Here is a 14,412-nt window from a genome sequence, read left to right as displayed (position 1 = left end):
GCTTAGCCCCACCACCATCCCTGCTGGTTTTGGTGGCCACCAACAGTTTGTCTCTGGATGTCATGTGGCCCTGGGGACAGTGGCACGGCAGGGGACAGCCCAGGTGCACATCTCACCTGGATGCTCAGCGTGGCGTGGCTTTGCCCTCTCCTGCTGCATTCCCCATGGGGACCCCACTGCCATGCAGGGGGATGCAGAGGGGTGTTCCTGCTCCGGCACCGGTCCTGGATGCCCTTCACCAGCAGCATGTGATGTGCATGTCCAGCGTCTCCTCTGTCCCCCCCTTGCTGCTTTGAAGCCCCCTGCCCTCCCTCCCCCTGGCCGCCGCGCACCAAAGGCCACTTTATGAGAAAGTGCAGATAAAAAGCGAGCCATATGTTGTCTGTAATCTCCCAAACCCTTCCTTCAATTACTGCCTCCCCTGAGCCTCTGCTGCCCAGCCTAAGTAAACAAGCCCCTCTGAAAGAGGACCCCGCTTTCCAATTAAAAGCGTCCTAACGTTTCTCCTCTCCCTAAATCCTCCCGAGCGAGGAATGTCCTGGCTCCGGCGGCGGGATACAGGCTAGGCAGGTCGGATTGAGGGCACGTCGCACAATATCCATCGCCCCGGCCCCTTCCCAGGTGACGTCAGGGGCAGCCCCAGACACTCATTAATTTCTCCCGCCTCCTTGGTGGGGAAAGGCTTGAAAGGGAGAGTTAATTAAAAGTAATACCCCGCCAAATCCGGCTTCACTTTTCCTTCTTTCCCATTGACACTGGGAGGGATTTGGGGAGCAGGTGTTGGGGGGGAGGGCTTGGGGGAGCTGCTCCAAGCGAGTTTTCCCCCTTCGCATGGGTTTTGAGCATCATTTGCTTGATGGAGTCCATGAACCTCTGGCTTCGCCCCTGCTGGGCTCTGCCCCTCCCAGACTGGAGGTGATTGGGGTGCTTACCTCGTATTAGGGTGCAAAGGGGTTCAGGCACCAAAATGTCTCCATTGGTTGACATTCCTCCTCCCAATATTTGTAAAATCTCTATGCTTCCATCAAAATTAAACTCTTTCAGGTATCAGAAGAGCAGGCAGCTCAGCGGAGCAGAGACCCTGCTTGTGCTGGCACTGAGAAGGAGGCAGCGGCGGCCACTGCTCAGCCCCGTTAGCCGTCAAAGACTCCACAGCCTGAGGGTACCCAGTGCTGGGGCTCTCAGACCTACAGCATCCCTTGTATTGGGACATGCAAGGAAACAGCAGTTTGTCTTTCCCATTGACGCTGCTGCCATGGGCATGCTGTGAGCGAGCAGGGAGCTCACAGCAGCGGCAAGGCTCTGGCTCCTGGGGGCCAGCACCCAGATCCAGGCTGTTTGGGGACTGCCAGCATGAAGATCTCTCCCTGTCCCAGACCTCCCAGACCTCGCCACAGGGAAAGTCTCCCTATCAGCTGGTGAGGCCAGGAGAGAGCCCAGAAGCATGGAGGGAAGAGGTAAATGGTATGCAAGAGCATCCTAGCTCCTCCACTGGGATTATTGCCTCCCCTCTCCCCAGATATCTGCTCCTGTCTTTCACGATTGCCAACTGGGCTGCTGTTGGATTTAAACTTTTCTGATATGTGTGATCCATTATTAGCCGTCACCATGGGGTACAACTTGACCTGCTTTAGCCATGGATTACTCTGGGCCAGGCTTACAACCCCCTGGTGCATCCCCATCTCCCAGAGTCACGGCAGCCCCAGGACAGGACTCGGGCCAAGCACGGCCTTGCAGCCTGTGTCTACATCAAACCAGCACCTCAGCTCTGTTATCGATTCCCACACAGATGGTGGAGGAGCTTTCTGGAAAAGCCTGTAAGTGATTTACCGCTCGTGAGAGGGAAGGACCTGTGCTGTCAAACCTGCATTACAGCCCTCCCACACAACCGAGGTCATCAACACGGTGGTGATGCGGTAAATGAGGTGGGCTGGTAGGAGGCAGGACAGCGCTGCCTGCTTTCCCGGAGCAGCTCCTGCCCAAATGCCCTGCAGCCCTGAGCAGCACAGAGCAGCAGGGAGATACACACCAGTGCCTGGGAACACAACGGAGCCGTACATTGCAGCGAGTACTCGAGGGGCGAAGCTTGAAGCAGCCTGGGCTTCTGTCCAGGGAGATTCCCTGGAAGGGGGGAAATATAGGCAAAAAGGCGCCTCTTATGTTTGTGATTAAAACTCTGTGCTCTGAATGGAGTTGACCTCCGTGGCGGGGCAAATCAGGAGGGCTTTGTGAGGTCTTGGCTAACATGTTGCCCTCTCTGAGCATCTCTGCTCACCCTGTGCCCTGACCTCCTGCAGCCTGGGCTGTCTGGGCAGAGGGACCAGATGCCAAGTCACCAGCGGGGCTAGGGGACAGCCCCAGGGGCACAGTGGTCCTTGATGGCTGCTGTCCCCTTGCGTGGATGTGACCTATGCATCTCTGTCCAGATGTGTCCCCAGCTGTGGCCTGGCAGGAAATCCCTGTGGAGCAAGCAGGGATTTGGGTCTGATGGAGGGAAAATCAGGTGTCCCAGGGTTTCACATTGCAGCTGCTCAGACTGCTGGGGAAAAGAAGAACCAAAAAGCACATCTGCTGGCTGAGCGACCCCAAACTATAAGCCACAGCAGCTCTCCCCCATCTGAGCTGCCATGGGACAGCCATCCCCAAACCTCAGCTCCTCATACACATTCACAAGAAGATCCCCACCAACACCAGTTTGTTTCAAGTCCCCCAGATTATTTCGGACATACTGGAAAATGATGTGCGCTGCCCACTGTCTGTAAAGGACCTGTTTTTTTTTTCCTCCCTTAGGCAAAAGTGACGACGAGGACAGCATCTGCAAACTGGGCCAAGCCTCAGGGAAGGGCGCCGAGGACGGGAAGGATCACAAGCGGCCCAAGAGACCTCGGACCATCCTGACCACACAGCAGCGCAGGGCATTCAAGGCATCATTTGAGGTCTCCTCCAAGCCCTGCAGGAAGGTATAGGGAGAAGGGCACATGCTCAGCCGCCTCCAGCCCCCAGGGATGTCCTGGGTGCTGGGCAAGGACTTGCCCCAGCTGCTCTGTCCCCTCCTAAAGTCCCCCCAAAAAGCTAAGGGGGCTGAGACACCACTGTCATTCCTCTCTCCAAGGTGCGGGAGACACTGGCAGCTGAGACAGGGCTGAGCGTCCGTGTGGTGCAGGTCTGGTTCCAGAACCAACGAGCAAAGGTTGGTACAAGGGGTAGCCCCCCCACTAGTGGCCAGTGCCGGGGCTCCCCTCCCTCCTCGCTCTGCCGGGGGGATGATTTCACCCCATTTTTTCCCCTTCTCGTCCAGATGAAGAAGCTCGCCAGGAGGCAGCAGCAGCAGCAGCAGGATCAGCAGAACACACAGCGCCTGAGCTCAGGTACCCCCCTTGCACCCAGCTCTCCCTGCACTCAGGGTGTCCCTATTTCCCAGCCCTCTCTGGGCTTCCGAAGGGAGCTGGGCCCCCAAAAAAGCAGCAGCCTGACTGCACCGACAGCTTGCTTTTATCTTCCAGCCCAGACAAACGGTGGCAACAGTGTGGGGCTGGAGGGGATGCTGAACCCCTACACCACTCTGCCCCCACCCCAGCAGCTGCTGGGCATGGAGCAAAGCGTCTACGGCTCCGACCCCTTCCGGCAAGGGCTCACCCCACCGCAGATGCCCGGAGACCACATGCACCCCTACGGTAAGGCTCCAGGGTTTGCCTCTTGCCTTCTCTCCTTCAAAAAAAATGCTGGGCTGTGGTGTTGGGCTGTGTAGTGGGGGCACGTATGGGGGGTGCGGCAATTTCTGGGAAGATGGCAGTCCCCTCACCCCTAAATCCTTATGCTGCAAAAGCTGGGGGTAGCCAGCACTGCCAAGGTGCCAGAGGAGAAAGCAGGCTCTGAAGCACTTCTGCTCCTTCCCTGCTTTCCAAGGTGCCGAGCCCCTCTTCCACGACTTGGATAGCGATGATACCTCACTGAGCAACCTGGGCGACTGCTTTCTCGCCACAGCGGACGCAGGGCCACTCCAGGCACGAGTGGGGAACCCCATCGACCACCTCTACTCCATGCAGAACTCCTACTTCACCTCCTGAGTGCAGCGTGGTCCCCGGCACAGGGCAGCCACCGCCGCCGTGCTGCCCCAGGAGGGGCTGCAGAGTCCCCGGGGTTGGGAGGGAGGGGGAAGCAACACTGCTGGGATGCTGTCAAACAATATGTTGTAGCTTGGGATTCCCAAGGAGTGAGTTAAGTTATGGGTTGCATAGTTTCATGTTTCTCTTAGGAGCCTAGGATTAGGGACAGGAGTGGTTTTTGCAGCTGGCTCATGGATTTTCAAATTTCAAACGGGGAGCCAAATTTCTCATTTTGACAGGGGGAAAGGCAGTGGGGAGGGGGAAACCCTTCCCGCGGGAACATCCCAGTGCTATATCCCCTCTGCACCACCTTCGGTCCGAGTGGCAGAAAGAGCAAACTGCTGATCTTCACGGGGGGAGCCCGCAGCATCAGCTGGGCTTTGAAATTTGAAAAGCTGACAACGCTTTGGGGAAACAGGGGGGAAATTTCTCTGCAGGGTTTTCCCTCTGTTCCCTTGACCAGCTTGAGCACTTGCTGTTTAAACACAGGGACTTTTAAGATAGATGTTCCCGTGCAAATATAGAAAGCTAGAAACCCCTAACATTGTCTCCATCCCCGAGGACGGGGCTCTGTGTGTGTATGTGTGTGTGTGTGGGCATGCACGTGTGTGTGTGCAGAGCTGTGTGGCTGTGGGTGATGCACTGCACAGCCACACCTGCCAGATTGTATCAACAAAGTTTATTTCTAAGTCTATCAGAAATTTACTGTACAGCAAAAGTAACTTTATTTTCAGCGTGAACCATATTTAAGGAAATACTCAATGCACTTAAGTTATAAGATGAAATAATTTACTTTTTATAAACGTTATGTTTAGGTTGCAAAAGCCCAGTGGCAGGGAAGGAACATCAGTTCATTTCAGGCAATAGGTTTGGGTTTCGGGGTTGGTTATTTTTGGTGCTCTCAGGTTGCCCCACTGGTTTTGAGGTGCAGTTGAAACCCAAAGTAGGGCTGGCTCCAGGGACCTGCTTCTCCTCCAGAAGATCGATGGGGACAGCACAGTGGCCAGGTCCTGTCCCCACCACTGGACGTGTCCAGGAGGTCAGTGCGGGGTGGACAACGCTGCTGGAGCTGGTGGACATCCTGGCCCATCAGGGCCCAGCCATGCTTCTCTGCATCACCTCTCTCCTTCCCACGGCAGGACCCAGCCTGCCTCCGCCAGCAACCCCATCCCATACCTCAAATATGGGTGCTAGACCAGTGTGAGCTGCTGTCCTGTCTCTGGAAAACACTGCAGCCTGTATTGCCACCCCTCAGGCAAAAGAGAAAGGAGGGAGAGCCCTACATTTCCCACCCCATGCTCAGGTTCAACCCTGCAGGAGCCGTGGGAACCTGGAGAAATTTCTCCTTAGGGTCGAGCCTTCAGCTGACCCTCACCTCATCCCCACTCTTGTTTTCATGCGTTGTGTCCTTTTGTGCTGCTGTTCACAAATGATGTAAGTGACAACCCGTAAAGACATGCAAGTGACTGTGAGGCTCAAAACACTGGCTCATCACCACCGTACAATCTGACACTGAATGTAGCAGGGTCTGGAGATGGCTGACCCGGTGGGAGATGCTGACACACTGTCAGAAATCACATACCAAGATGAAATTAAAAAGCAAAAAAAAAAAATCTCTGCAAAAAACCAAAGCCTGGTCTCTTCTTGCATGGGGTGTCCCATTGATTCAGAGAGGGAAGTGTTTGAATTGTCTCCAAAGTCGGCAAGGTGTTGGGTAGGCTATGGTGAGACCATGGAGGAAGCTTCTGCTCCTTGGGTTTTTGATATCAAATATTCTCTGGTCTGGGACTAAATTGGCCCCTGAGGGTCCTCCGTGGCCAGTGGGCAGAGATTGGTGGATCTGGAAGGTGACACACCTATCTCTGGCTCCCACCCAAGGCGGCAGTGAGGGGCTTATTGGGGCTCTCCACTGGAGATTGTGCAGGATTGTGCAGGACTAGCTCAGCCCTGAACAGCCAACTTTCAGACATCTGTAGGCAGCAGAGATGACTCCCAGATAAAATGACAAAAGAAAAAGGGAGGCCAGACACCAGGCAACCTTGACAACAAGGAGGGGTCTTGTAGAAAGGATGGGCAAAAAAGAGAAAAAGTAGTGTTTTGCATGTGTGCCAGCTCTCTGCATGGGCTCATGTGTGTTTGTACCACCAGAAAACTGCTTCATGTTTACACCTGCCCACAGTGTTTCTACACTCTTAGCATTGAAGGAGAGCTAGAGAAGCCAGGACAGCCAGGTTACTAGCAAAACATTTTCCCGAACACATGAGCTCTTGGCTTAAAATGCCCTGCAGACCTCATTGGTACCTTCACATCCCTGGTTGCCATCCCAGCTCACTGAGCACAGGATGGCTGGGAGGCATTCACCCTCCTCCCAGGCAGGGGGAACTGGAGGAGTGGGAAAGTGTTTCTGCAGGCCAGGTTACCCCATAAGTGCTCTCACCTGGACTATCACTTCACCATGAACCCCAACTCTCCATGGCAGGGCCATGGGCAACTCCATGTTAGGACTGCCTAAAAGATATGGGTGGGTATTTTGCAATAGGAGTTGCTCTCATTGCAGCTCCCTGACATAGAGAGGTTCCACCATGTGCTGATGCTACCAAATTGGGCATGGGGATCCACACCTCGTTGTCTGAGATGTTCAAAACAAGGTGTTCACCTTCCTGCCCCTCATCAGTCACTGCTTTGCTGTCCCTGTGCTATAAAATGCTTTCAAAGTCCAACCTGCAGGAAAAAAATATTCCAAAATGGTGTGGCTTCATGAAGAAAACTTGTGATTTTTATTTTGCAAGTTGTAGTTGCAAGGAACTAGGAACAGCCTGGATTTCTTAGGTTGGTTTGGGGTTTTGCTCTATTTCAGGACAGAAGAGCATGGCACCTGACCCTATGAACTGCAACTGTTGCAAAACCCCCAGCAGTCCCAGCCCGGCAGTGTCCGGTTTGTTCCCTTCACCCGGTCATGTCTTGGGACAGGGTGCTGGGCAGCCTGCCTGACCCAAACTGCTCGGGACTGTGTTCTTGGTCATCCTGCAGCTGAGTGTTTCCCCTCGCTCCCCAAAATGAAAACTTATTTTTAATCACTGCACAGGCTCTATTTTCTCTTGACAATAACATTTGGATTACAAAACATCTCTGAGCCCTTATCTGGACTCTGTTGCCCCCAAACATGAGCTGAAAAAGCACAGAAAGAAGGCTGGAGAAATGTCTAACATGTAGGAGAAGGCTTTCCATGGAGAATTAAATAAGCTCTATTGAGCTGCAAGGTCTTCTCTTCCAGTAGAAATATCTCATCCGTGCTTGCTTGCTCATTTGGGATGTAATCAGTGAGTCACCAGGTGAAGGTGTTGCAGGAGCGAGAGTAAAACCCTGCAAAAGCAGGATTCACAGGTTGTTTAGGCTTGGGAGGAGGTAGGAGGATGTGCATTAAAGAAGCTGACTGACCCGATCTGAGATGATCTTATGAAGGACAGCAGGGTAGGTGCTTGTGTGTAAGCTTTGCTGTGTTTCTAAAGCCCTTGCTCTTTCTAAGAGAGAATTACATGTTGGGGAATTTCTTTGTAGAGACTGTGGTATTTGTGTGTACTTTACTCTTGCAAAACACAAGGGTGGTACCTCTTATAAGTGCTAGTATTTTTTAATGTTGGCTAAGCATAATTCTTTTTAGCTGGTGGTCTCCAAACCCAACCTCTGTGTGGACAACATGGAAAGGCAAAATCCTGTCTTTTAGTTTGGGATTTTGGCACAGGAAGGCTCCACAGCAGCAGGGAAAAGGGCTGGACCTGTGCTGGCATGGATAGGTTGGGGAAATTATGGCTTGAGATTTCTCTGTCCCTGGGCTTGGTGGTCTTGGAGAAATGTTGGCTGGCTCTAGTGGAGCAGAGGGGATCTGGGTTGGGGTGAGGCTGACAGTCACTGTGAGCTGGAGTTGGAGATGTACTTTGCTTGTGGAAAGGGGGCAGATCTGGGGTAGGCGGAGCATGTGTGGCGTGGAGGAGCTGCTGTGACCCATGAAGCCAGTATGAGCCTGATTTGTAGGATCCAGCTGTAGGTAATGGCTGGGTTAACACCACCCAGGCTTGCAATAGAAAAATAGATGTTTTCATTAATGGTTATTAAAATTGCCTTAAAAATTCCTCTCACTTGGATGTTTCTTAAAACATCATATTTAAAGGGTTTTAAAAAAAAAAAATCTTTTAAAGATAAAAGGCTTGTCTTCCCCACCCACCGCTATCTCCTGTTTGAAAAATGTTCACCTACATCAGTCTGGCTTTCCATCAGCCTAACTATCAATTTACACTTACCAAATTACTTCCCCCAAAATAAAACCCCCATAAAACCCATGTCATACAGACTGGTTGCCTACTTTTAAAATCTTGCAAAAATGTAATGACATGCTATAATAACAGTATCTCAAGGTATGTGTGTGTATATGTATAAAATTGTGACATATAGCATATAATTTTGGGGAAGGATCAGTATTGTGGAAGGGGGCAGATCTTTGTCTAGTAAAATCAGCAGAATTCATGGTCTTCAACCTGTTCTCCTTCTGCAAGTTGGCCTGTGTGCTTGACACAACCTGAACACAAGTCCAACTTGCAATTGTGCAATGCAGTAGCAGATGTGGGTCCTCCTGTCATCCGGATTTCATATTCTGTTGTGCCTTATTTCAGAGTGTGGATGGATCCTGCCAAAGCAAAAATGGCTGGGCCTTACCTTCTGCAAGTGAAGGACTCACTGCATGGCAGATGACTTCTTGTCAGGCTGGGCGGGTTGTTGGATGTCCCTGGGTGGGTGGTGGGTTTGCTATGTTCGGGACTGGTCCCCCGAGATGTAGTTTCATGGTGCTGCTTTGCCATACAGGGAGCAACTCCCTAGGACAAATGGTATCTTCTTGCCAAAGTCAGGAAGAAAAGAACAAGGTCTGTCACGAAAACAGGCTCTACTTTGCTCTCCAAGGCAAGGGCAACGCCAGGAAAAGGTTGGGAGCTGACCTTCATGTCTCTAGTGACTCAAAACAAAGCTCCCTCTATGCAGGCACTGCTCAGTGGCCAAGGAAAGATCAAGTCAGAGATTACTTTTCAGTTGAGGACACTGATTAGATGATACTGATAGCCAGGAACGAGCTAGCTCTGAGTGATACTATGTTAATTAACTTGCTCTTTGTGAATGGATGGTACAGGAGCCTGTGGCAGATGCAGACTGGAGTGAAACTCAAAATGGTATTGGCCAATACTGGCTGGGTTTGCATCTGGAGATTTAAGTCTTGATGGTATTTTTAGATATTTGTGGGAGACTTATAGTGTGCAGATGTAGAAGCTGGAGCTAGCAACCTTTCTGGAAGCATGTCACCTTGGTAGCAGATGCTGTCTAGGAAAACCACCTGCAGCTGAAGGTTTGGATCCTTGCCTTGCTCAAAATGGCCTGGCTCAGCATGTGACTGAGTGGAGCTGTGCTGGTTCTTGCCAACTGAGATATAGGCACTAAGAGACCCCAAAGTGGACAGCTTCCTAGCAAAGAAGAGCTTGGTGCAGTGAGGAGGCTCATGTGTGAACCCCAGCGCACAGCCACCTTCCGAGCCCCTGGCTGCACAGGCTGTTTGCAGGGTGGGGGCCGCTTTCTTGTGTGATGTGGGCATGCACTCATATACAAAAGAAGTCTGCAGGAGAGTTTCTTATGTACCCACATCAGTGGGTCATCTTTCTGCACATCTGAGGTGGAGAAGGCATGCATCCCAGGGAAGCCACAGGCAAGGTCTTTCCCTGGAACTGGACATGGGAGGTAGTAAATACTGCTTTTCTGGTGGGAAAAGACCAAAGCTTTGGTTGCTCCTGACACCTTTCCAGAGTGAAATCATTTGCCAGATGTCTGATATCTACACTGATGCTGTTCTGGGCACAAAATGTCACCCACCACTAGAAAATGCTTGTCTTGTGACACATAATAGGGCGCAAACCACTGAGGATGAGTGCCTTACCCTTATGGTAGGTCTGTGAGCAAGATCCCAAGTGATACCAGCTGTCCAAATCTGTGACTTGCATGTGCTAAGTCTTTTCTTCCACTGCTCATCATCTGTGTGGAAACTTCATTTTTAAAAAAAGCTTTATGAAATGGTAAAGATTTGCAATGGAAAGGCAGGAAAAGGGTTAGAAGCTCTTCAGGTGTAAAAAGGTGAATAATAACTTCTTATCTTGTTGGAGATCAGACCAAATTCTTGTCTCCGTTCCTCTGAGTCGCAATGTGTTGGTCATGAAAAGGTTATCTTGTCAGCTGTAGACCTCCTAGACACTGATGTGGAGGCTGACATGTGCTTGCCTGGTTGACATGTATAAGTTCACAGGCTGAGGATGAGTGTATCCAACTGCAAACCATGTCAAAACACTCCAAGTGATCAAATACCAACAGCACTTTCGGTGAAGAACAGCAGATTCCCACTGCCTCGGGCCCTCAGAGCTGCTGCTTCAGAGGGGAGATCAGATTTCTCCTCTGATGACCCTGAGAACAGGGGGTTCATTCAGAGGGATGCTTGGTGGATTGAATCATGGTCTCAGGGCAGAGTAAAACTGTGGCAGGAGGCAGGCAGACCCTGTGGCATAGAGATGGGGAGCTGGTGGTGAACCCCAGCAAGCAGCACCCTAGGGTCCTTATCAACTTGGTGGCTTCAAGTGGGGTGAAGAGCTAATGACCCATTTCTGACCAGTCTTATTTAGGACTCTTAGAGAGCCCACACAGGATTAGTGCTCTGTAGAGCTGAGCTTTGGTATCTCAGATCAGTGCTCTGAAACTGGCTGGCCCCCAGAAGCTCTGGCTCTCCTCTTGCCTCTGTTTCTTGCTGTACAGATGCAATAATATCTGCTTCAGTGAGGAGGGGCTGTGAAGGGAGGTATCCATGGAGCCTCAGGCTTCTCTGCTTTCCCAAGAGCATCTGCGAGGAAACAAGTCTGTGCTCAACACAAGCTCAAAATAATATCTGAGCATGGAGGGCCCTGAGGCTGCGCACAGAGAGTGAGGAGGAGATGGGAAACAGTGAGCAACCACCCATTTGCTGAATGAGGCAGGGACCGTATGGAAAATATAACATGAGGTCATGGAACTAGAGATGTAAATGTAACGCCTGTGCCTTGGGTGGCTGATTATGTTGTCCTGACAACATTGATCTGGTGTCCCAGGGTTGGAGGGTTTGGCTCTGCAGCTGAGTGCATGTAGGTATTTGGGAAGTAACTGGAGAGCCCCTGAGGAGTTTGGGAAGAGGAGACTGGTGAAACTCTTCCAAAAGGATTAGCTGGAGCCTGCCAGAAGCTATAACTGACTGTTGGCTGCTCTGTCTCCTCCTGGAGTAGGCGGAGGAGTGAGGAAGGAGCGGTGACATCCCAGCACTGCCAGCAGAAGACCTGGGGGCTGGGGCACATGAAGCCCCAGCATTCAACAATGGCTGGGGTGGGAAAGCTGGAGACAGGGTGAGAAGCTCAGGCAGGACACAGTGGTTAAAGGACAGTAGCAAATGTGGCAGAGCTATTCATCTGAAAAAGGGGATGTTAGCTGCAGGTGGGACCAGGGTGGCTAGAGAAGATGAGGCAGTCACTTCCCTGTTAAGACGAAAGGAGCAGCCCCCACCATGGGTGACTAGGAGGCCTAAGGAGATGCACCATGAACCATCTGAAAGCCTGGTTTGATCCTCAAATTTAAGGTATGAGAAATGGGGCCAATTCTCAGCACCAGTTGGCTGAGCATGGCCAGGCTTCTGCAGCCAGTGGCAGGGAAGGAGAACTGCGTGGCTGACGTTAGACCAGTGGCTCTCCCACATCAAGCTGGGTTACCTGGAAGTGTGAGATGGGGAAGGGACACTGAATCCAGAGAAAAGTATCAGTGAGTCTTTGGCAAGGAGTTATATCCATGAAGAAGCGCAAAAGCAGATGCTGTTCTCAAAAGTATTGCAAAGTGTTGGGCAGCAGTGGTGGGACCCATAGCCCATGCCATGACCCAGAAATGGTTGTACAAACTGAGCTGCTTTGCCTCCTTCCTGGGCTTTACAGTTTCCATCAATTAGAGGCTAATCACCTCCTTCAGAAAGCTTTTAAATGCAAGCAAGCTTAAAGATGATGAAATTGCTTCCTAATTGATTATTCCTGCAGTTTAACAGCTGTTTCCCTGACTTGCTTATTTCTTTCTTTCCTTGAAATAAAAATCTGCTGTTGATATGACCAACTCCTCTCCAGCCAGGAGCTTGTGAGGAGCTAACAAATGCTCGTGGCAGTGCTGGCTTTTGTGAAGGGATTGACAGAAGTGCCTGGTGGAGAGTGTATTAGCCAGGGCTGGAGCTGGTGGGGAAGAGCTTCCCCATGAAATACAAATAAGCAGAGGAGCTGCTGTATTTTCAGTCCTCCCCATGATGGCCTCAAAGCTGTGGTGTGCTGGGGGAGGAGGAAGAGTCCTGTTTCATCCCACAGCCCTGGGCCACCAGAGCTTAGGTGCTGCCTGACCGCGTGCACCCGGCCAGCCCCTCCTGATAGCATCGGGGCGAATACAGTAGGTGCTTTGTGTCTGGGGAGGATCTGGTTACTTGGGATCAATTCTGCTCCTGGGGAAGTCAATGACAATGTGCTGGGCTTGGAAAAAAAAATGACAATGCCAGTTTGTGAATTCCTCCAGCATTGTTTCAAGGTGCTTCCTAAGGAAGAAGTCACTAGGTACCCTGCATGCAGGGGCTTTATAGTGGATTGCCTGGTCTGCATCTACCCCCTCTTGCCTTCTATCCTTACTGCTGTGGTGGTTGCTGTGCTATACTGCAATGCCTCCAGGACATATACTCATTTTTAGCTGCTATTACAGATCCCACTCTTCATTCCCAGCAAGACTGGTGGTGGCTCTTTTTTCTTTCCCAGTAAATGTTTCTACCTTGCTCTTCTGCTCAGACAAGGCTTATGTAATTGCCTGGCCTGTCACCTTCCTGACAAAATAATTTTTGTGGCTGTTGTCTGATTTTGTCAGTTTTGATAAGTTAAAAAATAGGTTTCTATGGGTCTTGCATAAAGGGACTGTGAAAAGATCTATAAACTTGTCCACTACTTCTCTTCCCCTCCATGGGGAGACTTTAGTGTGAGCACAGCCCTTGCTGGACTTCAGGAATTGCATTGGGGACCACTGCTACCCATGCCACACCTGCAGTTGAGGTGTGAGGCAGGGTTCATGACTGCCCACCAAAGGGATGCACAAAGCCATGGGAGATCAGGCTTTCCAGTAGCTGAGCTGCTACCGAGTCCTTCTAGCCAACAGTTTTCTCTGAGAAATCCCATGACTTTTGCTCAGCTGAGCTGAGACCCATGAGTACACTTGATGGGCTAAAGTGGTGGAGGAGATGTATTACTGCTATTGGTTTGTTCTTTCCCTCTCTTGGGAGACGCGGCCAAAATGGGTCAGGGATATGCTCTTATTTATTGGCCTCTGATCCAGGTAGCTGGTGTCTTGGCAGGGTCATAAGAGAAAGTCCTTTACTCTTCTTTCTAGCTGAAGCTCTCCACCCCTCTTTTAGCAGCAAGCTCTAGTGAACTTGAGGGTGAAAGTCCTCTGGAGGATCCCACTGAGGGTTTAACAGTGTGCAAGCTTCTTTCTGTGTAGATGTCTTGAGTCACCCTGTGTTCCTGGTGCAGCTTTCTGCTGCACAGGATGTTTCAGTGAGGGCACAGGACCCTTAGCTAAAAGGCAAAAGGCTTGGGAAGCCCATGGGAAATAGAGCAGCGAAATGTAGAGATGGTGATGAAACTGCCCATCTGCTCCAGAGCAAACTGACTGTGGGGAATATTCAGAGCAATGCCAACACACACAAACTTGCTCCTGTGATATGTTTGCAGTCCTGCTGGTGTGGGAACCCACTGGATGTGGCATCTCAGCTGCTGGTCCCTAATAAAACCTACAGTGCATCTGGAAGCCTCACCTTTATGTTGGAGAGCAATAGGAAGCTGCCCTTCAGTGCTGGGCAGGTTGCAGCCCTATTATTCTAAGCTGTGCTTTTGGTGTGCTGCATACTGGTGGGTAACTGGTGTGCCACACTAATGCTGCTGGCTGTCCTGGGAGAGACCTTCTGAGCTGCTTTTCCCAGGAGGGTGCAGCTGGTTGTCCTGTCTGTTAACATCCATGGATTGGAGGACACAAAATACCACTCTTGACACACCACCTGCACGACACAGCCCACACTGAGGGTTCTGTGATAACCACCTGATAAAACTGTCCTCTAAACCAGAGCGACGTGCGGACTTGGGCAAACTTCCCTTGCAGGGTGAATGGATCCAGTTTCAGCGCTAATGGGTTTCCCAGG

General features: G+C 51.2%; 1 protein-coding gene across 3 annotated transcripts in view; it reads left to right on the top strand.

Moving 5' to 3' along the window:
- LMX1A (LIM homeobox transcription factor 1 alpha) overlaps nucleotides 1-4,067 on the top strand; it is a 44,719-nt gene extending 40,652 nt beyond the window's left edge. For all 3 annotated transcript variants that reach the window (XM_075711046.1, XM_075711044.1, XM_075711045.1), the window contains 5 exons: nucleotides 2,791-2,960; nucleotides 3,113-3,190; nucleotides 3,299-3,368; nucleotides 3,504-3,674; nucleotides 3,907-4,067. In XM_075711046.1, coding sequence (XP_075567161.1) covers nucleotides 2,791-2,960; nucleotides 3,113-3,190; nucleotides 3,299-3,368; nucleotides 3,504-3,674; nucleotides 3,907-4,067 — 650 coding nt within the window. The remainder of the gene's footprint in view (nucleotides 1-2,790; nucleotides 2,961-3,112; nucleotides 3,191-3,298; nucleotides 3,369-3,503; nucleotides 3,675-3,906) is intronic.
- Nucleotides 4,068-14,412: the final 10,345 nt, after the last annotated feature.

This window comes from Pelecanus crispus, chromosome 5, assembly GCF_030463565.1.
Source record: "Pelecanus crispus isolate bPelCri1 chromosome 5, bPelCri1.pri, whole genome shotgun sequence".
Classification (NCBI taxonomy): Eukaryota; Metazoa; Chordata; class Aves; order Pelecaniformes; family Pelecanidae; genus Pelecanus; species Pelecanus crispus.
Note: the sequence above shows the minus strand (reverse complement) of the source record. Positions and strands in the feature narration are given on the sequence as shown.